The sequence below is a fragment of the Antennarius striatus genome, chromosome 13 (assembly GCF_040054535.1).
Source record: "Antennarius striatus isolate MH-2024 chromosome 13, ASM4005453v1, whole genome shotgun sequence".
Classification (NCBI taxonomy): Eukaryota; Metazoa; Chordata; class Actinopteri; order Lophiiformes; family Antennariidae; genus Antennarius; species Antennarius striatus.
In genome coordinates this window covers 18920403-18947075 of record NC_090788.1, presented here as the reverse complement: position 1 = coordinate 18947075, position 26673 = coordinate 18920403, and the positions used below count along the sequence as shown (strand labels likewise).

Sequence of the window (26673 nt, the reverse complement as noted above, 5' to 3'; positions counted from 1 at the left end):
GCTTATTCATGGACATCTCTCTTATGGAGCGCTACAGTGGCCAGACTGCAGCTGCTGCTCAGAGGATCTCTCTCTCTCTCTCGCTCCTATTTTTTCTTTGTTTTGCTTCCACGTTTCTCATCTTTAGCATCGTCTCTCCACATCGCGCCCCCCCCCCCATCCTGCTCCTCTTCCATTTTCACCCTCGCTCACTCTTCATTGTAATCCTCACGCACTGCCTCCGACGTTCTCACTTGCGTCCTTTATCTCTCCCCATCACTCGTCTCCCCAACCCCCCCTGCTCCGCCCTTCTACCTGTCTCTCGCATATTCCAGTTCCCACCCTTAAAAGACTGCGGTTACCATGGTGACAGCTGCGCACGCCGAGAAAAAGATCCAAATCCACCCAGGATTACTTCCTTGTTCCATCACTTAAATTCTTTTGTGCTGTTTCCTTCAGATCTCTATCATCTCTGTGTAAACGCTTGATCTGAATTTCATCCGTTTTGCCTCCCCGTGTTGGAAACGCTTCAGCGGATGTGATTTCTGGTCGCTCTTTGATCCCCCCCCCCCCTCGTCTCAGCTGCTGCTGCTGCTGCTGAGCGGAGTCATTAGTAACACTCAGATTTGGAATTTGAGTTGACCTTGGCAGAGTTGACCTTGGGAAAACAACCCCCTTTACTCAGTCGTCCAGATGTCACTGACATTGATGTGCGTCGTGTCTCCCTTCGTCAGCCCACCCACAGGTCTTCAGTGTTTTTCGCCACACATCCCATTCATTTTTCAGTCATGCTCGCTGTACATTCACGGAAAGAAGCAAAAACAGCAGCAAACAGCAGCATCCTCCTTCTGTACATACAACAGATTGCTGGATAAGCCGGGGTTTGTTTTTTTATTATGTCGTTTTATCCGGCACCCGGTTTGTGTTGTCCCAACAACACATTTCAGGTCAGCTGAAGGAATCAGACGCCTTGTTAAAAGGTGGATATCAGAGGGTGGGGCAGGTTTCTGTCATTTCCAGGCCTAAATCTTACTCTTTTACCTCCGGTCCTCACTTGTTACCTGCCTATGTTAGTCTAAACTAAAGCCCTGTGTTAAAAGCAGGAACTATACCCCACTTTGAGCCCCTCTTCTATGCTCATATACACCTTGTTGGCAAGAAAGAAAAAAAGACAGATGTAAACAATATAATCTAATGGTTGTTTTTGTCTGCAAAGATAAAGTGTCGTGTCTGCAGAAGAGCAATGTTGAGCCGTATCAACGTGATGATGTGCAGTTCTGCTGCTGTGCAGCTCCATCGCACTGCAAAGCTGTCTCCCCCCTTTTTTTTTTTTTTTTTCTGTGGGCAGTGAGGAAGGATTAGGAGGGCTGTTGGAGAGATGGGGGCCTTGTGAAGCATTTATGAGCAGGAGGATATAAAGGGGTTCCATGTCAGAACTTTCAGAGGTTGGCTCCATTTTTAAAAAATTTTTTTTTTTGGGACGTGCTTTTCAAGTCACGCTCCTCCCACGCTGGCCCATTTTGTGCCCCTTCCAACCTCGAGACCCTTTATCCAAGGACGGCCCACGGCTGCTGAAAAACAGCAGATGCTTTTGAGTAGACTGGAAAAAAAAAAAAAAAAGAGAGAGGAAGATTTATTTGCACGTGTCCATGACCGTATTTGTGTTTGAGTGTGAAAAATTTGAGTTAATTTCACACTTTTACCCCTTTTTAGGTCATAAATAGGATCTCTATTTTATTCAGGTTGCGAACATTTTATTACGTTACTGTTTGAAAAAAATGCCATTTCCTTGTGTGTGTGTGTGAATTCACAGTTGTGGGTCTAACACTCATCTATACAGATACATTATAAAAATATACAAATGAATCAAGGTCACGCAGCCTCTCAGCAGGTTTGCAAAAACTCTGCAAAATATTCAAATTAATCTTCACATGATCCCCAACATGCTCCAATGTGCTCGTCCATTTGTACAATCTAAACCTACATTTCATTTTACATGTCATCCTTCATGACTCACAAACTCACTACAAATTGATGCGTTCTTCGGTCACGTCTCTGACACATGCAGAAATCACATGCCCACCCACAAACACACGGGGGCCGAGAGCGAGTCTCATCTTGTTGTTGCATTGCACAGGAGGAAGTAAATCTGAATGTTTTGGGGGGTGTGGTGGGGTGGGGGTTGGGAGGTGGGTGACATGAGGAGGCAGGGGCATCTCCTGACGCACTGCAGCCCCCTTGACAGACCTCAACTACCTCTGTTGACAGATTAGATGGTTGAGAGGAAGAGTAGAGAGCAGTTTTGTTTTTCAAGAAGGGGAAAGCGGCACATCGGACCCGGTTGGCGTGTCAGACCTTGGCCTCGGTTTGACCTCTTGCTTGCCCACAGATGAGGGGTTATGCTGTTGAGTTTGCTGACCTGTAATGACCTTTTTCTGCTGCCGCCTCGTCCCATACGTCAAGAATTCCCCAAGGGGGGGAACCCGGGACTGAGACAATCCCTGGGAAGGGCCGTGCTGATGACTCATCGATAGTTTCTTCTTCTTTTTTTTTTTTTTTAATGCACAGGTTTCACCGGAGAGTCATTCGTCTGCGGTTTCAACATTTTTTATATCGTTTTTTTTTTTTTTTCGTCTTCTTCTTCTCGTTGCTTAAGAGTGACGTTCAATCAGCGTGAAATTGGATAATAGCTTAAGATAATACGGCGATCATGTCGTCACAGTTTGGGGCTATACAGCGAAAGAACACAAACAGATTAATCTGGATTGTTTTAAAAAAGCTACAGATGTGATTTATACAAACTCGTATAAAGTGGTTTTTTTTTTTTTAAAGTCAAGCAGGTAGTTGATTTCAACTTTTTGGAGCCACTAGCTAGCCTTCAGCTCCAGTCCACGTCCTACCCACGTGTCTTTTGCCCTACTTTCCTCTATGCTTTCCAACCCCTCCACTTTGAACACGTAGAACATATCAAAAGGTAAGCAGAGGTGAGATGCACACTCACTTCTTAGAAATCCCTAGAACCAGATATGATCTATTTGTGGAAGACTGGAATCTTTTTGGTTTTTTTGTGTTCTTTTTAGATGAGTAATGGTTGTTTAACGGTTCTTAATCCTCACTGCCGCTCGGACATCTACTGCAGCGACAGTGAAAGAGAGAGCTACAAACCACAGACGTGTTCCAACTCGCCTCGTAGCGCTGAGTGGGACAACTGACAGACGAGAGAGGGAGAGAGAGAGAGGGAGAGAGGGAGAGAGGGAGAGAGGGGTGAGGAAGGGGAGCAAACCAGAAAAAAAAAAAAAAAAAAAGCCAAAGAGAGGATTTTGTGTGATTTTTTTCAGGAAGCAGTCTGCCACAGATTTTAATCTGACATTCAGCACTTTACACATCCCCTCACACACACACACACACACACACACACACACACACACACACACACACACACACACACACACACACACACACACACACACACACACACACACACACACACACACACACACACACACACACACACACACACACACACACACGCATATCCACCAAAAATCTTCAGTAAAAAATTTGAACCAGATGTCCAGTTTGTTTTTTGGGGACCACCACCCGACATCAACCTGGTAAAGGGCAGGTCTCCAGGATTACTTGGGGTGGGGGGTGTGTGTGGAGGGGTCAGGAGGTTGTCAAGGGAGAGCGGCTTCGGGGGTCTTGTTCCACTTTTGCATGGGTCGTTACAGGGAGAAGATGCTCCGCTGGAGCCAACTCCGGGCTTTTTGTGTCGAGTCCTTTAGTCGGGTCTAGTGGCTGTAGGGCCTGGAAGAGTTGTGGCTTATCTGATAGACCCCGTAAGGCAACAGTTGATTGCTTTTAAGAAATGGGAAATACCTTCCCCGCTCCCCTCCTCCCTCTTTCTTTCTTCCCTCTCTCCCTCTGTATTCTCTCACTCGTCCCTATTCAGATCCTTGAGCAGTGCCTCTCTTACCTTTCTCTCCCTATTTCTCTCCCGGCTCCCTCCCTCTCCTCCCTTCCTATCCCTCTCTCTCTCTCTCTCTCTCTCCCTCTGCCCTGCTGTGAGTAGGTGGTTCCTTTGCTGTACTTGATTGGTGTGAGTCTATATAGGAGGAGAGACGCTCTAACAGGCTCAGAGTCTAGTGGTGGCCCCCCTTTGCCACACGTTCCCAATAGGAATACCTGCACCACCACCACCACCACCACCCCCACCCCCTTCTTCCACGTATTCTCCAGAGAGGAATTACTTTTTTTTTTCTGACAGCATGACGGAGAACAAGAAGAAGGAAAGGAAAGGGAGAAAGAAGGGGAATAAGAGAGGACAAAAAGAGAAAGAGGGTGATCTCCTTACAGGTAAAAAGGAAATTAAGCATGATGTCTTTGTCAGATACTTGTATGTGTGTGTGTATGTGTGTGTGTGTGTGTGTGTGTGTCAGAGAGAGAGAGAGACAGATAGATATATACATACATAGATAGATAGATAGATAGAGGGGGGATTTTGGGAAAAAAGAGATTAAGTTTTGTGACTGTATCACGGAAGTGTATGACGCAGTAATTATCCCCCTGGCTTGTCAAAGCTCGCAGATACACTGTCACACACACACACACACACACACACACACACACACACACACACACACATACACACACACACACACTGGTGTCCTAAAGTGGACGGGGTGCAGACGCACATCTGGTTTTTGGCAGCACTTTGGAGCTGAAAGGGAAGTCAAGCGGCGTGATGACTAGTGAACACAATCAACTAAAACTTTTAAAAAGCTTCAGCCAAACAAGCTCTGCAGTTCTAGAGCCAAAAAAAAAAAAAACCCCAACGGTGTGATGTTATGGGATAATCTGAGTAGAAACAATTTACACTGACTGATTGAAAGGGGTTTATGTTAATTCAGCAAATGAGCTGCCAAATTTCACAGGTTTTTGAACGAAAGCGGCATTTCTTCTTTTTTTTTTGTCAGAAGTTGTGTCATAGAAACAGAGTCTGTTTTGTAGACAAGATGATTAATCACGTTTGTATGGGGTTAATACTTCAGCTGTTGCCCAGTGATTTTATTATAATTCCCAGGTTTTTTTTTTTTTTTTTGGTGAGTCATCCAACATGAAAGTGTGTGTTCTAGCTGGAAGCTGCTCTGACGTTGGAACGGCACACTAAAGCTGCTTCTCCCAGAGTCACAGTCGTGCTCGAGGAGCGGAGGATCCTACAAGCCGCGGCTTGTCACTGTAGTTTGACCTCAGGTCATGGGGAAGCCCAACCCTTGTTTCAATGACACTTTAAGGACAATACCAGGATTATCACAGGAGCTGCCGTCTTTTGATTCTTGTTTTGATCAGATCAGCGTGTCATCGATAGCATCTCTTGATGGGTGGGGGGCCATTTTGTACCCGCTGATGTCACATCTGTCTGCTTCCAGTAGATAATAAAGGCACAAGGCTTGGCTTTGGTGTTTTCAAGATTTCTTTTTGTAAAATATTATTTTTTTTTATTTAAATGATGCTTTTTCTATCTGCGATGTGCTACTGTAGTTGTTTATGGTTAATTACCACCAACAGTTGAATAGATTGAATAATTTTCTCAATAATTAATTGATCTGATTGTGTTCTATAAACACGTACAGCTCATGCACAGTGAGTCAGGGTGCAGGAATTTCTTTTTTGGTTCTCTCAAAGAAACGGCACAGCTGCTGTACGCAAAGAAACTTGTAATGTAATCAATTTATTCTGGTTTATTTTCTCTAATTATTCATAAACAACACAATTACAAAAGGGACTTTTGTCATGTGGAATTTTTTTTTTTTTCCAGATACATTCAGGGTTTTAAAATCACGCTTCTACTGTTCATTCATGGATGCATCAACTGAATCGTGTTCACGCACCCAGATTATGGTAATCTGACCTTGAATTATCATTTTCCTAATGAAAATGAGATCCTCTATTGATTTCCCATAAAACTGGGTAAACAAGTAACCCATGTGAAACTGTGCACTTACCTCATTGTAAAATGGAGCTTTTTACTGTAAGTAGGTCAAAATGATTAAATGCTCATGGGTGATGTTCTTTGTATTAGGAGTTCCTAACGGACTACATCAGGTGTGTTTTGGGCCTAAGGCTGGCAAACACAAACCAAACACACACAAAGTCAGTATTATCAGTAACCTTTACCAGCTAATTATCATTGCTTATACCTTTGTTGATACTTTTTCAATTAAAAAAAAAAAAAAATCCCAGAGCAAGTCTGTACAAAGGACAGTGTTGCTACACGTGATCAAAATACTGATAAATTAATCAAATGACTAGACACACACATGCAACAACATTGCCAGCTTCTTTTTTCCACAGTTACCTCAAAGGATAATTACAGATCTTTTTCTAGGGAGACTTGAAACTAACCAATACAGTCGCACAAAATGTACTGAGATGTGTTCGAACAGGCAAATGTAGATTAGGACACATCTTGTTCCTTGTTACCTTGTGTGACACTCCTGCCTGGACCGTGTGGATTTTTTGTTGTGTGATTGAGAGAGTAGAGGCAGAAAGCGAGTGGACCAGGATAAAAAGGGGAGCTGTGATTTGTTACCTTGACTGTACAGCACAGACGACGCTGTGGCGGCAACTAAATGCTTTACCTTCTCAAATCTGTTATATTTCGTTGAATGTCACGTGGATCACACAAATAGTCACGTCTACGCGTCCTCACATCGCTGGATGGTGTGAATCCAGATGAATCTTCTTTCATCCGTGACACACAATGGAGGAAAGAGACAAGAGGCAGCGATGTAACCAGGTCTCTTTGTGTTTTGTGCTGTAGTTCACTTTTTTTTTACATCCTCTGCAACGTTTTTGGCTGGTTATAAGTACATTTCAACACAGAGGTATGCCTTGTTGAAGGCAGTTATTGTTAACACGACTGTATTTGTGGTTCATGGAAAAGTATGTATGATATGGGAAGAATTCTCCATCTGTTCTCTGCATTGATTTTGTCTTTATTTTTTGCATTTTTAGTGAAACTTGGATTGGATTTGGTAGAAAACATGCAGACACAACTAAGAGCACATTTCTTCCAAAGTGAAATGCATAAAGAAATAAAAAACAATTCACATGTTAAGCTTTAATGGACTCACACACCACAGAATACATCGCTGCTAATGCGACATCATAACAACCTTATCTACTGTAGACATTTTTCTCACTCTATCCTCTTGTGGGTGTATGAATGTTACTATAAAAGGTTCATGAATATATGAAGGTGTTGACGTACTATTTATTTTTTGATAGAAGATGGTGTTTAAACGACCCCTTAGCCATCCATTTTGTTATGCATTGGGTCGAGTCTGTCAACCAACAGAAAGTTGTGTTCCTGAAGTACGCAGTGAAATAACATGAGGCCCCATAAAACAAACCAAGAAAAAGATGCGATGACGGCAAAGAGCTTGATCACGTCACAGACGTCACATGACCACCTTGCTGTGGTTTCTATCCACATCTGCCCTTCACTCGGGACACGCAGTTGTTGTCAGAGCTTCCACAAACATGACACCGCCGGTTATTCACTGATTTTCATTGCAGCTGGCAAAGTTTTATAGGACTCTATTCGGCATTGCGGATAACAAGACGTACCGTGTGTGCTTGTATGTACATGCACTTGCGTAGATGAGGTCTGTCAAACATCTAATTGTATATAATCTAGCCTATGAGCGCTTCTTCGATCCTGTTTAACTATCAGTCAAGCTTAACCGACATTGCCGTTTCATTACAGTATTAAGATGTGTACTTTTCATTTTGTAAACCTTTTAATACATATTTAAGGAGATTATAGCCCAGTCATGTTTCTCAGCTATTGTGGTACTCTGCCTTTGACTCATGACCAAAAAAAGATGTTGATGTTGATTTAGGGCTGCAGTGTTTCATGAAGAATCATATCCAGTTTTTTTATTTATTGTGAGACTCTTTAAAGAACGCTGCTGGAGTTTTTTGAATTGGTGACCTGGGGGGTAGAAATCTTCAGGATCTAGAGAAGACATATGAAGTAAAAAAAAAATTGGGCAACAAAATGCCACAGGCATTTCATTACATCTTGCATCGACACATTCTGCAATAATTTACGTAAAAAATGATTGTATTTCTCTTTTTACTAGCAGGAGTTGAAAATCAATGTTCATTGTCTTTTATCTGAATGTGGTGGTGAAATCATGATTCATGCATGTCACACATTCATCTGTCGTAAGTCAAGCCAAAATACAAAAAGTTCTCTTCTGTTTAAGAACTCTTTGCGTGCGTTGTCAGAATGGTAATAATCAGTTGTGGAAGTGAAGATCTGGCTCCTTCTTTTTGTGCCAGAAACATTTTTATCCTGTAAGAACATCCGCCACACCTTTATAATTGGAATACAATTACGTAAATTATTCAGCAACAAAATAGAGATCAGCAGTCAGAGGAGGTGGGGATGAAGGTGGCGTCACATTTCACAAAATTGTTCTTGCAAAATAGATTTTTTTTTGGTGCGCTTGCACTTATAACCGGAAAATGAATCAGAAAAGCGTGCTAGTACAATGTCCCTTTTCATGCAATTGACCGACATTTGGCGCCCAGTAGAGCCTGTAAAACATTAAGATTTTTATCATTAGGGCTTCTGTTTTGTAACAAAACATTTTCCAATGTCTAGAGATGAATTGTGACTTTTAATTTGAAAGTCTCCTTTTCCAAAGAACCTCCGTTCTCCAGTTCAAAACCAACCGTTTTCAGCAACTGATTTCAAAGTTTGTTTCTTGTTTAGTTCCTTTTAGATACAAACTAAACTGACATATCCATACTAGAAATTACCTTACAGTATTTCTCTTTTCATGTTTTTGTCTAAGCCTAGATAATGGTCGTATTGTTGAAGCAGTAATGCAGCTTAAGATGGCTTTACATCATTTGTTTTAAACCTATCTTAAGAGGGGTCCGATTTAGATTAAACCCAAATCTGGTCATCCCATTGTAATCCAATATCTGACCTGGTTTCATATTCAAATTCTTGAGGTCCATCTCAATCTGTCATGTTCGAGTTTCTTCCTCCGCCTGTATTTAATGCTGATTCCAGAGAACATTCAGTGTGTGTGTTTGTGTGTTCAGTGTCAGTATTGGGGAAAGCAGAAGGAACCAACAACATTAAATTGCAAAGAATGGCTGAAATCTGTGTCCAACTAAAGATTATCAGTACTAAAAACACTTTCAGGTGAATATTATCTGTATGGTTCTCATCTGAACAAACCTTCATAACTTCATTAACAATAGTTTTCATTGTATATTATCCCATGGAAGGTTGTAATTTAAATGTGTTCACACACATTATTTTTGAATTTGTCTTCTTTTTTTCTGTCACACAGATGGGAATAAACATTAGTATTATGATATACTGTATGTTGTAAGATCAGGCCAGAGCAGGTAATAAATAATCACTCTTTGCTTAAAGCTATTTTATTTCATGTGACAGTGTATATATACATATATACATTTTATGAGGTGGGCTGGAATAATAATTATATATAATTATAGGTTTTGTATTTGAAGAAAATCCCAGGTCAATACCATTTATGAAAATATGACTGTGCTCAGATGTGGCTTTCCCATGTTTGTAGAGTCAGAAGACACAGTGGTGAGCAAATATGTTCACACTTTGGTAATTACAGGAACTTGATGTCAACCACCAGCTTTTTGACACAGTAAAGTATTGAGTGCTGCTTTGACATTCAGACGCACAACTGTTTCAAATGTTGTCAGTGACCTTTCAAAATGTAATTGAAGATATGCCGAAAATATAAAAGAGATATACAATCAGAGTATGAAGTTTCTTTTTGGCAGCAGTTTGTGTTGCACCATCCTGCATGCTGCATGGTATACACACTGTGAGACGTAGACTGTCTGCAGGACGCAGAGCTGCACACGTCTAGACAAGTAGTCTAGTTACCAGAGGCACAACGTGGCGACACTTATGCAAAGACAAAATGTGATGTTTTACATCATAATCCAATGTGATGAATGTTTCATAATCAGAAGAAGTAGCTTTCAGTGAAAGCTGCAATGCTTGATTGTTGTTGGACCATTTATTTAATTGGACAATTTGCCAAACTTTGCAAAATAGTAGGAATCTAATTTCATCCAATGCAGTAGCAGGAGTGAATGGACCTCAGATTCTCTCCCAAGACGAGATCCTTCACCTCAGTATCTTTTGGAAATAAATTGCAAATCACATAAATTTTGCTCATATTTTATCTCCTGGTATAAATATTGACGGGTATAGTCATCCCCGTGCCTGTCTTTATATCCACGCTTCCGTCTGTCAGTCATAATGATTTTTTTTTTTTTTTGCTGGAGCATGTCTAACAAAGTGCTCATCTTAGCTTCACAAAACATACATATTGGAAATCAGCCATGATAGACAGCTGTGTGTCTTTTTAGACTTTGAATAATGTACAGATCATATTATTTCAGTTTTCCATTTAAAATTGATTTATAAATGGGCATCTTGTCAGTACCATAAATCTGAAACAATATACATCACTCTGCAGTTACCAGTGGAGTGACTGGTATTGATGCATTCCTTGTAAGTTTTAGAGGTCAGGAGGTCAGCAGGTATATTTTACTCGTGAAACAGTGGCAAATGATGTTGTTATTTTGTTCTTTTCATTGTACAGTCAAACCATAAAAATGGTGCAGTTAAAGTGTGTGAGTTCACAGCTGGAGGAAATGAGAGGACCGTAAATTATGTATGTTTTACAGTTTGCTGTACGCTGTGAAGAATTCCTGACGTTTCTATTTCCATGAAGTGTCTGTGTTGGATTGTTTTAAAAATTCTTGGGTAAAAACAGTTCAAGATTACAAGTGAAAACTACAAAAATTATATCGCCTTTATTTATTTATTTTTTAAACGAACTCCTTCAAATTAAAATCACTTTTCACGAGTTGTCAGTTCAGGGATGACCTAATTGAATGAAAGCGGCTGAAATAATTTATGTTTGACACGCGTTGTGTTCACGTGCTGTCTTGTCACAGAGAAACATAAAACATATGTTTCAATGAAAAGTATCACTTATTGGTTTCATGTCTGTGATGCTCAGTGAGAGCAGAAGAGCAACACTTTGAAGCATTTATACACAATGCACTTGATAATTATTTGGTGAAAGTGTATTGTTTGTGATGGCAGGCTGTTGAAATGATGTCTTTGAACAGATGTTGCGCTACAGTGACTCTTGTGCAGTGTCTGGAGACCATTCCCACATGCCAAACCCATTTCTCTAGCTGTCTCACCACACAATTTGTCTTCTGACAATATGCAGTGAAGTGACATAACTCCAGAGTAATCAGGGATACTTTGTCTAGGAGCCAAAACACAAAAGGCATTCCTGGAATTCCTTTTCTAAGCTCCTGGAAGTAAAACAGAAAATGTTAACTCAATAATATGAGCAATGCATTGTTAATTCATCAAGTCACTTTGTTTTTGAACAATCTCTTCCTGTGCTGAGGTTTCCAACTGTTGCCCAAGGCATGAGCTGTTGACACGCTGGTTAGGCTTCTATTCTCAAATTTGGTTTTTTTACAGTCCATGTCTGCAGCTGCCCCTCTGCTTCAAAAAAGAACTGGACTGTCCCGGCCGGGGGTTTTATCTCTGATGCTGGACGCTTTTCCCAATGGCGTAATGGAAAATGAGCCATTTGTCTCCAAGAAATCATTTTTACTAATATGGTAATGTTTCTGTGTTTGGAAAGCATTAACTGCAATTAGTGGAACTTACCGGATTTATATCAAATAATGTCAATTTGATTGGACTTATACTTGTCTGTCAAGCTTTCTGTTAAATGATGCTCTGTGTTTCACATCCATTGGCCTCAACATCAGCAGCCGCCACTGAGCAAGCTTTCAGAGTCAAAATTTTACTGACAATAGGGGAATTTATTCATATGTTGTTATGTTGATTTATTTTGCGTAGTGCAACTTAAAGCTGGAGCGACTAAACTCTGGTCAAGAATGTTTAACATCTGCATATCAAACCTGGAGAGCCTGATGGACTACATCTTCACTAGAGCCGCGTCCTTTAGAATAAGCAGACCCTCTCACACATATGGCCAGCAGGGGTTGATGAGATATGCAGGTTCCCCCCACCCCCACTTTTCCAGGTGAAGGACGAAGCTTGTTTGATTTGCTTGGCAAGGACAAACCTGTGTCCAGATGAAGGACTCCTTCTTTACGGTGTAACCTCATGCTTTATACTCACTAACTGTGATTGGCAGGGCCTTCCTGCTGGGTTAAGTGTATAGAGATGTTATGCACATAAAGTCTTGTGGCTTTTTTTTTTTTTTTTTCAGTTTAATAAGTCATCAAGCACAGAGGTATATGTAAGAGCTGCCAATCATAGTTTTCACATGTGCGTATGCTATTAACCGTTGGCAGTTTTCCATTAAGCAGAGTTGTATAAAATGTAGTTGGAGGCATAGAACATCAAGCATTTTGCTATTTGATCTTTATTTAATAGAATATGGTGTGTTACATTTGTTAGATGAAGAAAAACTTAATGATGAACATCTGGAGCGTCAGGAGTCTCATGTTAGTTTGACATCTTACTGAAGGCAATCGATAAACCTGCTTTGCTTTCATAGTTGCTGATGTGATTTTAAACGGCAATACATGTTCAGCCCATATAATGTTATGACTTTCAGTAATACTGTGTTTATTCCATGCTGCATAAATGAGGATTTTATTGCTTAAACCCTTTTGTTGGACTGCGGAATCTGGAGCTGAACTGCCTCGGTATCACAAAGATCCTTTCTGAGAAGAAGTTCATCAATATTACTCTAGTACAAAGACGCATCTGCCTTGTGTTAGAACCCTTGTCTTAAATTTCCAAAAGCCATGAATATCATCAAATGATGATATTTTTATGATATTTTTTCTCATTTTCCAACTGGAAGCTCTTCACAGATAAAAGTCTGTCTCACCAGCTACGGAGTTATTTTGATCACAAATGACTATTGATCCAAGAATAGTCGCTTTATCCATTGATCTATGTTGTTTGCAGTCTATTTTAAATGTGACGTTTCAACCGATTCCAGCTGTAATCAGTACAATGTGTATGTCAAACAGACGACTCTCTAACCACAACCATAGCTGCTTGTGATGTGAACAGCTGCACAACTCATAGAATTCAAATATCATAAATTTTAAAAAAAAGTATCAGTGAGGATTAAAATTAATCTGTGCTGTCATTGGCTGCTCAAACAATACTGTTATATAATGCAAATATGAATTTATTGCTTATTTTTCTACAAAATAAAAATATGTTTATCAGAATTTTAAGGGACATTAAAAAAAAAAAACCCCAGCTGGGAGTTTTCAACACTGATGCGGAGAATCGGAGATGGAGAACACTCAAAATGAGATTGACTTGCATTGACAAAGATGCAGAGGGAGCTGCATGTGTGTGTGTGTGTGTGTGTGTGTGTGTGTGTGTGTGTGTGTTTACGTTGCAAAAACAACCGAGTTTTCTGCCAAGGTGATGGATGGTATGACATCTCTGGAACAATGTGGATGACGATGATGACTATTTTTAAAATAATTTTTTTTAAAAAACTAACCTGTGCAGACACGTGACCTTTACTGGGTCAGGGAAGTGGGACAGTCTCAAAAGAGAAGAAGAAGAAATGGAACAATTTTGATGCACCTCAATATACAAGTGTAATTGAAATCCTAACGTTGATGAAACACAAATTCTTTCCACTTTGCCTGTCTTCATTCTGCTCTTGTCCATTTGAGGTGATGCGCAGCAAGCAGCTGTAATGTGTAGGAGTACTTAGTTTAGCATATGCATGACATTGTAAATGTTACACACGGATGGAGAGAGTGTGTGTAAAAGAGAGAGAGGGGTGGGGGTGGGGGGCATCTTGGCCAGCCTCTGGTTGACCCTTGTTCACCTCTTCTCTCTTTCTCCGCTCTGCATGAGTCTTCTCCTAAACATGTGTGCAGCTGTCAGCTGGCAAGTGTGTGTGTGTCTATGTGTGTGTGTGTGTGTGTGTGTACGTGTGTGCACTTAGCTTAATTTAAAATAAGATAACATATACTGGATCAGATATACTTTATTGATCCCAAACAGGGAAATTTACAACTGAACTGCATGAAAGTTACATAAAAATACTCAAGAAATAATTTTTTTTCATGCTTCACACTCAATAAACATCACAGTATGACAGAATTTGAAGGACGTAGAAAGAGACTTTATTTGGGATGGACTGAGCAACCTTTGTGTGAATGTAGTAGATGAAAGAGTCGTGACGAAAGTGTTGTCTTCTTTAGTTTACCACTGCAATAAAAATTTTATAGCGCCAACATATTCTTGGCTTTTCTCTAATTGCACATGAGCTTGCAGTCGCTGATGGATGTATCTGAAATATTGCTCCAGGTGTTTTAATAGCCGCAAAGCAAAATTCAGCCAGTTTATTAGTCCGAGCCGAAGTTGATCGCGTTTCTCATGACAACATCTGGTCATCACATCAGAGAATGGTTTGCTTGGTCCTTAGAGATAAAGATTGGCTTCACCGCTGTCTCTCCATCCCTCTTTGACTCATTATTTCTCCCAGAACAAATGTGCAAACTAAATGGCAAACAGGTCTGTATTCATCATGTTTAATAACAGCAAGTCATTTTTTTTTTGTTCTCTCTTTTTAGATGCGGCTCCAAAGTTAAAACCAATGAAGAATCCAAGGATAGTGGAAGAGGGAAGCAAGCTCACATTTAAGTGTGAGGCCACAGGGAACCCAATCCCAACGTACAGATGGTTCAAAGATGGCAACGAGCTGAAGAAAAGCAGAAAAATCAGAATAAGGAATAACCAGTGAGTACAAGTTGTCCTGAAAACCAGACACTAACAGTGTGCCATGAAAACAGATGGAGAAGTCAGGGTTGCTACTGTCAATATGTGCTGGTGTAAATTTTTAATTAAACCGTTAATTGGAATGTATTTTAAAAATCAATGAACTGTAATACAAGCATTCATTTAATATTTGGATTATCGAGCCTTTTCATTAAATATTGTGCAGTGATGTGTCCTAAAACAAGTACCTCAACCTCCTCCCTTTATGCCAGTATAACTTCCTCAAACATTTGTTTGTCTACCATGAATTCAGCTCATTTACAATTTACCTCAAATTGCTTGATTAATGGAGTGGTTGCTAACTTGAGCAAAAAATATAATTCTGTATGTGAGTGATTTCACAGGATCATTTTGCCCAATGTTTGCTATTGGTGCTACTGACTGATTATGGATCCCAGTTTAAAGTGTCTTCTATTTTGTTGTAAGGCTCACCTGCTGTCATTATTTTAGATTAACAAACATATTAAACAGATTGAACACACTTTCTATTATTTTTGACTAAAATCTTAATACAAATAATTAAGAAATTTGCATTAAGGGCCAGTTGCAGTTCTCCAGTCGACCACTAGGCTGGCCCTGAAGCTCCTGCAGCTCTCTGTAGGAGAGTCTTGTTCTCCTCTCAGTCAAGTGGGTTGATGTCACATACACTACATACACATACATTATTGCAGTAAAGCTTTCAAGTGATGTCAGGATGTAACATGGAGCCATAAAACAGCCTTTCATTCAACAGTATGCATGGAAACAATAGGACGTGGTCCCACAGCGCACTCTCTTATTATAGGCAGCTTCCCTCCACCTTTTAGCCTGGGGTAAGTCAGTATCTGTCAAAGCACAGTTGTTGCCATGCTGCTGCTTGCCCTGTTGTCAACCTCTTTGTCCCCCATGTTTCCACTTGTTGCGTTTCCAAGCTATTTCCTCCCTCCCCTGAATCCCCTGACTCAGCTGTATGAGTGTTGTCTCCCACAGGAAAAACTCCAGAGTCCAGATCAGCAGAGCAAAACTGGAGGATTCTGGGAATTATACATGTGTGGTGGAGAACCCTCTGGGAAAGGACAACTCCACTGGCACTGTTAACGTCCAAAGCTGTGAGTACACTGACACCTACACAACAAGCGAAGTGGCACAGATGTGTGTGCTGTTGTTGTTGTTACGACTGTTCTCTTGCCAAATGAGAGATCAAGGAGCAGGCATGCATGTAACGATGGTAACATGCATGAAGAACAACTGTCCACACATGTGCATGTTGGGCCCGTTATAATCAGTGGAACCACACATTGCGCTCGGAGGTGAATGGATTTTAAATGCATTGCATGGTGTGATATCTCAGTTTTTCATTCCCAACTTTCTGCTTGCAATGTGAGGTCACACAAAAACTACACAACACGAGACGACACCAGCGCACAACGAAAGCCGCAGATTGTACGGCAAAATCTAAACTGCTGTTCAAAAAGAATATGAAAGTTATAAAAACACACACACAAAAAAAAATAGTGTCAGAATCTTCGGAGCGAGTGACAGAATGTAACAGGTTTATTCACCAGTGGTGCACGCGCATTGCCCGAGTTTTACAAAGTATTGTAGCAGATGAGAGAGTTTCTATAACAGCTGCTTCCATTTGGTAGGGTGGTGAGTTTGTATTGTTCCAAGCGGTGCTGGTATTGAGTGTACGGCTGCTGTGGGTAGCTTGTCTGAGTGGATGGAGCCAGTATTTTTTAAAAAAAAAAATGTAGGAAGATACACTTCATACAGGGTTAGGATGTCTGGCACATGTGAGTCAGAATCTGCCTGATGTGCGTGAACATCCTGCTGGGATTTCAGTTAACCGCACTACCCAACAATGCACCCTGCGTACGAGAGGCTGGGGGTAATGAACGGCATCAGTTTTATTCGACTTGTGCACGATGACATCTTTGACTTTAAATATTTTGAGCAGCAATGAGATCAAGGTGGCATTTTCAACCCACACCACATGGAACATCATCTCCTTTTCCATCCCTGACCTTGACAGCAGGATGATTTTTTTAAGGGCCTGAGAGGGAAATGCGAGCAAGAAAGCAAGAGGGGACTGGTGTTTAGTCATCACTCATTGTCCTTGTATTTGCTTTCAAGGCTCAATAATCACCTGCCTTTCTCTCTTTCTATTTGTCAAGGCCATCCTGTTAACATCATTGTTTGTGGTTAGCAGACTTGAGTAGAGCTGCATTATTAGACGAGCAGGGAAGAAACCACCCATTGTGCAAATTTCATCTCTGCAAAAACAAATTGAGTGATTTATTTCAACAGTTTTGTTTTTTTTTGGGGGGGGGGGGGGGGGGGGGGCTTGGCTTTATCTGAGTGCACTGATATTTTTTGTTAATATTTTTTCCATGTGTGAGCAATATTTAAGAAGTCCGTGATGCAAAACTACAAGCTCCAGACATGTGGTACTAACATTTGCGATCACTTAATATTATAAAGATTATTCTTCTTTGTTGCAAACACATCTAATGGCAATTAAATAAATAGGTTAAATCATGGTCTGCTTGCTGTGGATGTCGGGGATTCCCTGGTGGCAGCACCTGTTTGTCTGAATCTTTAATGAAGGCTCATGAACATGTGACTGGTTGCCCCATGAAACCCTATATGACGATCTTAGCTGGCAAACATTCTTGTAATGCAGTGTTATCGAAGAAAATATAATATTACATAGCATTGAACAAGTGCAGCCAGATGTTTGGTAAAAGATGGGATAGGATAGGATAGGATAGGATAGGATAGGATAGGATAGGATAGGATAGGATAGGATAGGATATCATTAGTGGGTAATGGCATAAGTAGAAATTATGATATCTTAATATGATCTTAATATGAATGTCTATAGTACGTCACATCTTTGCTGCATGTACACATTTTTGTGTAAAGTGCATCTCTGTATGTCTGCCAGCTTTGACATTTCCTTAAATAACTTCTGGATATTCTAACAACAGTATCATTGTGGTGTATCCTATAATTTTCCACAATCATCACATGTCTGTCTCTGTCTCTTTTTTTTTGTTGTGCATGCGTGGATGTGTTTGTTTGCAAAAAAAAAATAAAAAAGCTCCCACTGCCATTCCGTGAGTATGCTGCAACTGTGATGCTTGAGGGGAGAAGACAAGACGGGGCGAATCAGGAGTAATGGGTTCATAGACAGGGAGGTGAAACTGTAAATGTACTCTAAATTAAAGGAAACAACAGCACAGAGTACACACATGTGTAATTATCATATGCTGATGAAAAAGCAGAAATCAGCTCATGTTATCAAAGAATAGTAATATTCTTTTTGCAGAAGATGTTTGTGACGGTTTAGGGTTTAGTTAATCTGAACCAGACTATCTGAAAAACGTCTGTTTAATCCAGATGTAAGATTTTAAGAACATTAATGCAATTTAAATGTAGAGAGCTGGTTTTCAAGAGATGCATTTTTTTTGTTACAGGGCTGCAGTAGACTATGCTTTAATGCTGCAGTCTTTTACCAAAGCTGCATGCAACTATAGTCATTTCTGTGTATGTGTGCCTTCTAGGAAGGGAGATTATGGGGAGGGGTGTAGATGTAGATGTAGATGTACCAAAAGAACAAAAGAAGAAGTGAGCGTAAATAAAGGGGGGATGCTTTACAAAATCAGGGAATGCATGAAAAGAAGCAGATGAAGATGTTAAGGGTGAAAGAAGAAGGAAGAAGAAGAAGACGAAGGGGGGGGGGTACAGAGAACAGGCAGATTATCAAGTAGAGGGAGAACCGTACGAAGACAGACTTTCACACCCTTTTTCAAAACGCAGTTAGTGCTTGTAAGGTTTATGCAAGCTTTGTACAGTCAGGTATCACAGCACGGCTTTTCATGCTGTACCGCTCGAGGCGTCTGGCAAGAATGCTTCCTACCGCAGCTGGAACCTGTAAAAGTAAAATGCAATCGTTAAGAGACATCAGCCATCGCGCAGACAGGCAGTGAAAGATCATAGATGATTAAGTAAAACAAAAGCTCGGTGTGGGAGCACATGGCTGCCTCTTCCTCCTGTCTGATGTGGTGCGGGTAGACTTTTTTTCCGAAGCCATCACTCAGCTCCACCACATGGCGAATGCAGGCCACCACAAGCTCAGCAGCTTGTACCGGCTCCTGCACTGATTCGACGTGTGTGTGTGTCATTAATATTGTGCTTTTAATTATTTATGCATGTTTATTCTTTTCTATCATTGGGAGAATAAGATACTTGCTGCATTTATTTTTAAAAAATTGTCCTTTAAATTTGCAGTCATGGATTGTGTTTTAGTTCCGCATAAGAAAATGAAACATTATAAGAAGTGCCTTAACTGTCCTGAAAAGAAAAGTTCACTTGTCATGTTATATATATTTTGTTTATGTGTGTGTGTATGTGTGTGTCTTTGTATATATAACGTTTATTATATGATGCTTCACATAACAGCTGGTCATTAATCAGCTCAGCCAACCCATGTCAATATTTGTACAAGAAGCTAAAATGCAACACCCTCGTAAACTCCTGGTCAAGATGTGGACCGTCGTGCGCAAAATTGTGCCTTGGATGGGAAAAAAAACAACTAAGTGTGTTCAAGACTGAGCCTAAAACCTAAAGCGAATCCCTCGTGCGTTTTTAAAGCACGGAGTGCATCGTGGCTTCACGCCAGTCACACAGTTTTGCCAAAAAGCATTGAATGATTGGAACTTATGTGGGGATTTTTACTCACGTCTCTTTCTTTTTTTTTATGTGACCAGTAGAAGAGAAATGCACATCGTCAGCTGACTGAGTGCCAAGCAGTTGTATAATTACTCAGCATGGATAGTTGGATGTTTTGCTGACTTGAATGTTTTATGTTGCTTGTTGCCAGCGTTTCATCCCACAAGTCCTTTAATGCTATTGCTTTCTGTGTGGCTACATTTGCCATTAATCATCAATGTGATTTATTTTCTCAATTTCTAATTTCTCCTTTTTTGTTGTTGTTGTTTTGTTTGGGATTTTTTTTGTATGTTGCCTTTGTCAGTATTTCAGAATGTGCAGCAGTGCACAGCCTGTGTGTGGGTGTGTCTCATGGTGGTCTTGGTATGTATCAGATGTCTTTTTAGCAGTTTCTATAACAATTGCTGCCTTTTCCTGCATGGTGTTTCCAGCCTCACGCCCAACCTCCCCCCCCCCCCAGTGTAGAGGAGCACGGACCATTTGTTGTCCATTTGGTCCGACCTCTACCCTGTAATCAGTCTGGCATGGTAAGACCTGCTAGCCTTCTGCAGAACGGTGTAGTATATCACTGACTGTTTTCTATAAGGCCAGTGTTAAGGAGCAACACTAGTCAAAGTTTGCTCGGCTCCACGTGGCTTCAGATTAAGGCCTCCCATTATCCTACAGGCTGCTGTGTTGTGATAAGCGCTTGTGAGGCAGCCATGTGTCTGCAGGCTGCAGGTCACATCCTTAGGGGGGGGTTGCTGTGTACAGCTCCACTGAGAGAGTGTGTGAGCGTCCAGGAATGTGTTGATGGAAATCACAGCTGAACATATGATTGCTCCAACCTCAGCAGTCGTGCTGGGCCCCACCAGCAACAATTTCGCACATGCGTGCACACATGCACACAAGCCCACACACACACACACACACACACACGTGCAGACGCAAACACACACGCATACCTTTACATGTTATTTACTCCTGATTCTGAAAGCAAATAGTCTCTTCTGTCTCAAAACTAAAGCCCGGCAGAAGCTGCTTTTACAACTGAGTGGCTAAAATAGCATCTCTGCTACATCACGACATTCACTGAGTTTGCATCTCCACTCTCACACACACACACACACACACACACACACACACACACACACACACACACACACACACACACACACACACACACACACACACACACACACACACACAGACACACACACACACACACACACACACACACACACACACACACACACACACACACACACACACACACACATAAATGATGAGATCTTTACAACTTCGTTCCACCTTACATGCTGAATGCATCTTCAGCGCAGGAGGTAGAATTTTCAGACACAGCCATTCGTGCACCAATTAAATATAGAGTGTTTCTATATCAAGAGACTTCAAGTTTTCTGTCTGAAAACTGGACCAACAGCAGAAAAAACATCTGAAAGTGATAAAGGCTAAGAGTATTTTGCACACTGCCATCGTAAAAAAAATTCATAAAGTTGTGTTACACATTCTGTATTGGCCTTCACATCTACAAGGAGTCTATAACCACGCACTGTAATTTACAATGTCAAATTAAGTGCAGTTGTAAAAGCAGATGTGATACACCCTATGTACCAGGCATCTTAAAAAAATTTTTTTTTTTCATTGATAATTTAAAACAGTCAGGGTCTGTTTTACTAGTTTTAATAGAGAAAGACTTTTGGAGGCCGCGTCACCCATTTTTGTGGAGTATAGACAGGTGGACTCATGTTCGATGTCATACTTTACTTTTTTGTGTATCGTGATTCAGTAACCTCTCTTCATTTGAACAGAAAGTCATTACGTCTCTGTTTTTAGTTAATGTTGAGTGTACAGAGAACATTACATAAATAAACACCAGTAAAAAAAAAAAAAAGAACTCCCACAGATTTTTTTCTGTCATCTTCCAGTAAATTTTCATCTCCTACGTAAGTGAAACGTCACACTCGTCACTACTTTCAACTGCGTAAACACAACTTCCTATGCTCCTTTTATGTCTCTACATCCAGTCTGAGTTGTAAAAAAAGAAAAATGTACACTACGTAAGCAATCAACTAAGCTCTCATGATGCTTAAGATTTATTACTGGTTGTGGTTGTAGCTGAATGTGTAGTATCTGTATGCCAGTCAATTCTATTGATTGGTGTGGGTAAGCAGCAGCAGCAGAAACGTCTAAGAGAAACAGGCTTCACATCTGCCAAGCCTTCTATAATTTACAACTCGCTGGAAAACAGCTTGTCGAGCTCTGTAGATCAAGCTGCTGTGCTATTAGTCATGGCCACTTTTTCAAAATTATCCCCACTCCTGGGATCTGGACAGGCATTCCTCCAAGGTGGCCATCTCAGGTCTTGTCAGTTGGCAAGTTTGAGTACATAAAGTCAGGATCCAGTTTTGTTTTTTTTTGTCTGTTGGGAAAATCTGACACTGTAATCTAGCAGACACACCTAGCTTAGAAGAACTTGTTGTTAATTCCAACATTGTTGTGGTAAAATGATGCTGAATTCTTTCCTGTCTTAAAATGATCCTGATCTTGGCTTTTGCGAAACATCCAAAGTGTCTTAACAAGTTGCAGATGCCTTTATCATCACGGTCTTTAATTGTGTGATGGTATTCAGAGCCTACAGGCAAATATAAAAAAAGGTATCTCCCGCTCTTGCTCTGCTGAAAAGAATGTTGAGGTATTTGTATGTGCAAACATCAAATAAAAGGATTGAGGACAGACTTCAGAATGATGCAAAAGCAAAAGGTCAAACCTGTCTGATCTCACCTCTTACCTCAAGACACCTGGACAACGTCAAGAGTTCTGATCTTGTTCTGACGCTCTCCGACAATGTTTAGTTGCATCACCTCACCCACGCAGCATGTTGTTATTGTGTATTTTTAAGAGGCTTTCTGTGTTCGTGTGCAGTATCCGGTGCAGTAGGAGGATTCAGAGTAAAACGTCTGTGTCACAAGTGGACAAACACCCACTGAAGTAAAAGAGTACATTTACGCTCAAGCAAGCATCACTGAGGCATCGGTGATGTCCAACACCCACGGCTTCGTAAGCACACATCATCCGGTCATACAAACAGATCGGTTACGTTTGTGTGACTTCAACATGTCTGACGTCACAGATGTGCTCGAACTATATACGTATCTCAGAATCTGAACCGTACACTAACTCTGAGTCAAAAGGAAGTCATTGACTAATTCTTAATGGATGTAAACAGTTTGATGGTTAAACAGAAATGTGTTACTGCACGTAATCGATTTTCGTAAATTAGTAGACTCATCTTTTTTTTGACCTCTCGTGTGGTGGTTACTTATGCTTTCATGAGCATTTGAGCACAGAATGTGTGTTTTGATTACTCATGTATTAATGATATCTTGCCATGAACTACACAAAGTGGGGAATATGGCAGTTGTTGCATCCATCCCATCCTCCTGTCCTTCATCATTTGTTTCTGCTGTCAAAAATTTTCACAAAGCTGGTTGGTGGTTCTTTCTATTGCTCCTGTTTTCTCCATTTCCATGGTTATTATTATTTCATTTAGGTAATCCTGGTTGCTGGTTTCATTTCAGATGTCAAATATTGCTCAATATTTTGTAAGACTTTTACATACATCAAGCAGGCCCTGAATTGGTGCCTTTTTAAAAAAAAAAAATCAGTTTTTCATTTATCTTATTTCCATGGTTATTTTTAAGTTGAACTTGGGTGAATGGGATTTGTCTAAATGAGGACATAAATTAAGGGTTTGATACTTCCTAATGAAACTTGTGAACCCTTGCACTGAAGCACTCACCTTAGTTGAAATTAAGCCTTTTATTTTATTTTTTTAATGTAGAACACTGAACATTTTCTCTTTCTTAAGTGACCATTCTTTGTTAAAAATGCATGCATGGTGGGGGATCCTTAGTGTATCATGTTTGTTGTCACTTGTATCTTAATGTACCTTTCCTCAGTCAACGTCCAGTTAATGTGATGGAAGATGAGTAAAGTTAAGTGTTGACATTTGATTGGCTTTTTTTTTTTTTTTTTGACAAGAGCTATGCGCGGTATGACTTATTTGCTTCGACACGTACATGTGTAAATTTGTTAGAGAAGAGGCAGCTGTCACATCCTATAGGAGAAAAAAATGTCTTAAAGGCAGTTTATTGAATGGATTCACTTAAGTTAAGCAAAGCATCATTAAGGTTCCGATTGCTCTCTGTAATCACTTTAATCCCAAATCGGTCCGAAGTGATACACGGACTCCCTCAATCATAACTCCGAAAAGAACGATATTGGAAATCACCACACATCCCACTCTATGGGATATCCAGTAATCTAACAGTGTTATGTGGGACAGTTAAGCCCCTCAGTGAGAATGAGTGAGGATATTGCTATGTGTGTGGAAGGAAGCAGCTGTTACACTTGAAAGCTGAGTGATGTGAGCAGGAGGTGACATGAGGTTTTTGCTGTGTGCGAGGCTTTGTTAACTCTTCCAGGACCCAGGACTAAAACTTATCTGTGACTTCATTTAATAGCGTAATAAAAGATTCCCTTTCAGCCCCCCCCCCCGGCCCCCCCTCCTTCAGCTGTCTTGGTGGTCTTTCCCGGATGATGACCCCAATAATGGGTGACTGCAAAGAAATCTCTGTTTTTAAATGTGTTAAATAGCCCGACAAGAGGTGTTTATTAATACGTTCAAAGAGGGTAAGAATATGGCTTATGGTGATTCATCGTGCCATAAATGCTTGCTTGTACCGAGTCAGTGGTAATTTGCAGTTCCTGAGAAGCTGAACAAAGATGGTTCAGTGACTAAACTATTGTTGCTCACATCAAACGCAGTCCCTGCTCCTCCTATTTCTTTTTACAATTTTTCAAAGTTCGGATGTGAGCAATCGTGGGTGTCTTCACACTGTTTCAAAGTTTTCTTTGAGCACAAGAGGAACATATACTTACCATTCCATTGCTTAAAGCCCAGGAACTCTATACTATAGTTTTAGTTGCCACACCTGTCTCTCATTCTAAACCTGCCATTGCTTTGTTTGCTTGTGATTATGCCATTGTGTTCATCACATCATGCATGTTGAAAGCTAATGCGCTTTTTTTTTTTTCCTGGAAATTCTGTAATGATGAGCGGTGGATATAGTGAATGTCGAGGAAGCCTTTTCACACTCACTTTTAATCACTGATCCACTCACGGCGAACTCATCGCTTTTGTATACAGAGAGGGGTCGACAGCCAAACAAAACAGCAGCGCTCTACGGCCCCGTTTTTCAGGGACGTACAGCGAGCGTGGGTGGTGTATGTATAACACTGAAGGAGGCCTGCAGAACACACACACACACACACACACACACGCACGCAAAAGATTTGTGCTTTCTGGTTTTTCGTGGAATAACACCGGGGAAAACCTTCAGTCCTAACAGCTGGCCACGACTGAGCAGTGAGCGCACCACCCAAATAAGGAGCTGTAGTCCATGTCCTCAGTATCTGGTCCACAAAAAGTCTGTGCTTCTTCAAAAATGAAGGCCAGCTGTTAAAAATAAAGCCCATCAGAGACATGTGGGTGCCTCCGATTTCGTTTGTTGTTAACGATAACCAACTAGAATAATCTTGCGATATTCCTTTTTTCTTTTTTTTTCCTTTTGTTACTTTTTGGCAATTTTATGGTGACCATGATGTTCCCACATGTAACCGACCTCCTAATTTATTTTTCCTCGCTTTGGTGGATTTCCCTCCTGTGTTTTCCAAACCAGCTGCTGGAGCTGATGCTGGTGTCCCAAGATGAATGTGAAATGCAGACAGGGTGCTGGAGCTATGGTGGCACTTAGATTAAAAACCAAAATGTTTGCAGGGGTTTGGATCTTCTTCCTTACCTTATCTTTCGTGTTGAGATTGGACGTCTTTGTTGAAATTATATAATAAAATGTCCACAGGTACCAGCTATAATCTGCGAAATCCAGTCCAATTTTATTATATAATGATTAAGCTCTATTCTCACACAGTTTAATGAATAAACAAAACATTTCAACAATCAATAGAGGAAACAGTCTTCTACATATTTTCATGATTAACTGTAAAATAGAGCCATGTTAACTCTGAATTCAAGACTGTCTCATTAAACTAAAACAAACCTGACTGCCCCGTTCATTTGTCATCAAATATAAAAAAATATACACTAGCTAAAACTTTCTTTTATGATTATAAAGCAGTCCAAACATGATTGTCCATGTGAAAGAAGAGATTACTCAGGAAACACTGAAAAGACCCGGAACATGTGGCATCACCACACAACAAGAAACAAGGAAATAAACAGAAAATAACACAGAAAGGTGTAGATAATTAGACAGTTATAGTCGATCTGGGCTCCATAAATGAAATATTTTGTCTTGACTGCATTCTGAGCAGGTTGTCAAAACAAATAGTAATAATTTGTTAGAGCAGCGTGAGGCGTTGATGGTTCAGGGTTACCTCCACACGTATCTCTTGTTGCTGTCACTTCTCATTTCTACTTTTTATTAAATTTCATTTCTTTGAATACAATGGTACCATGATGCTTGAAGATTTTAGTCCTAAAATCTAATTCATTCCTGCTGGATTTAATCAGCATCTTTTCTTAAATCGTGGAGATTGAGAAGAATTCTGCTTTGGTTTCAGACCACATTTCTTACAAAGAATTCTTCTGTCTGTCCGTGGAGGACGCCACCGAGGAATTGCCATTGTGCTCTTCTGCGCCGTTTACAGATCATCTGGAACTGTGGCCGTGAAAATGCCACCACGAGAGTTGGTGGAAGCAACAGGCATCGTCAGAACATCACATTGAGCCGGAGCTGCAGAGAACAGCCCCGTCTGAAAACCAACGCTGCTGGAAAACGCCATGTGTCATTTTGTTACCAACTGCCCACATTCTGGCTCCCGCCAGCGGCCACACCAGCACCCGTTCACGCATCCGCTCCATACTTTACCCTTCATAAGTGCACTTTGCTTCTTTTTTTTTGCAGCTCGTGAGCAGCTGTTGTGCAATCACACATACACACACATACACATACACACACACACACACACACACACACACACACACT

At 40.6% G+C, this 26673-nt stretch overlaps 1 protein-coding gene across 4 annotated transcripts in view; it reads left to right on the top strand.

Annotated features, from left to right (window-relative positions):
- The window catches only part of nrg2a (neuregulin 2a), a 64741-nt gene that overhangs the window by 14661 nt on the left and 23407 nt on the right, over nt 1-26673 (top strand). For 3 of the 4 annotated variants that reach the window (XM_068332202.1, XM_068332200.1, XM_068332201.1), the window contains exons 2-3: nt 14689-14854; nt 15863-15981. In XM_068332202.1, coding sequence (XP_068188303.1) covers nt 14689-14854; nt 15863-15981 — 285 coding nt within the window. Of the gene's footprint in view, nt 1-4106; nt 4336-14688; nt 14855-15862; nt 15982-26673 lie in introns of those variants that run through there. The other variant, XM_068332199.1, reaches the window with a different exon arrangement.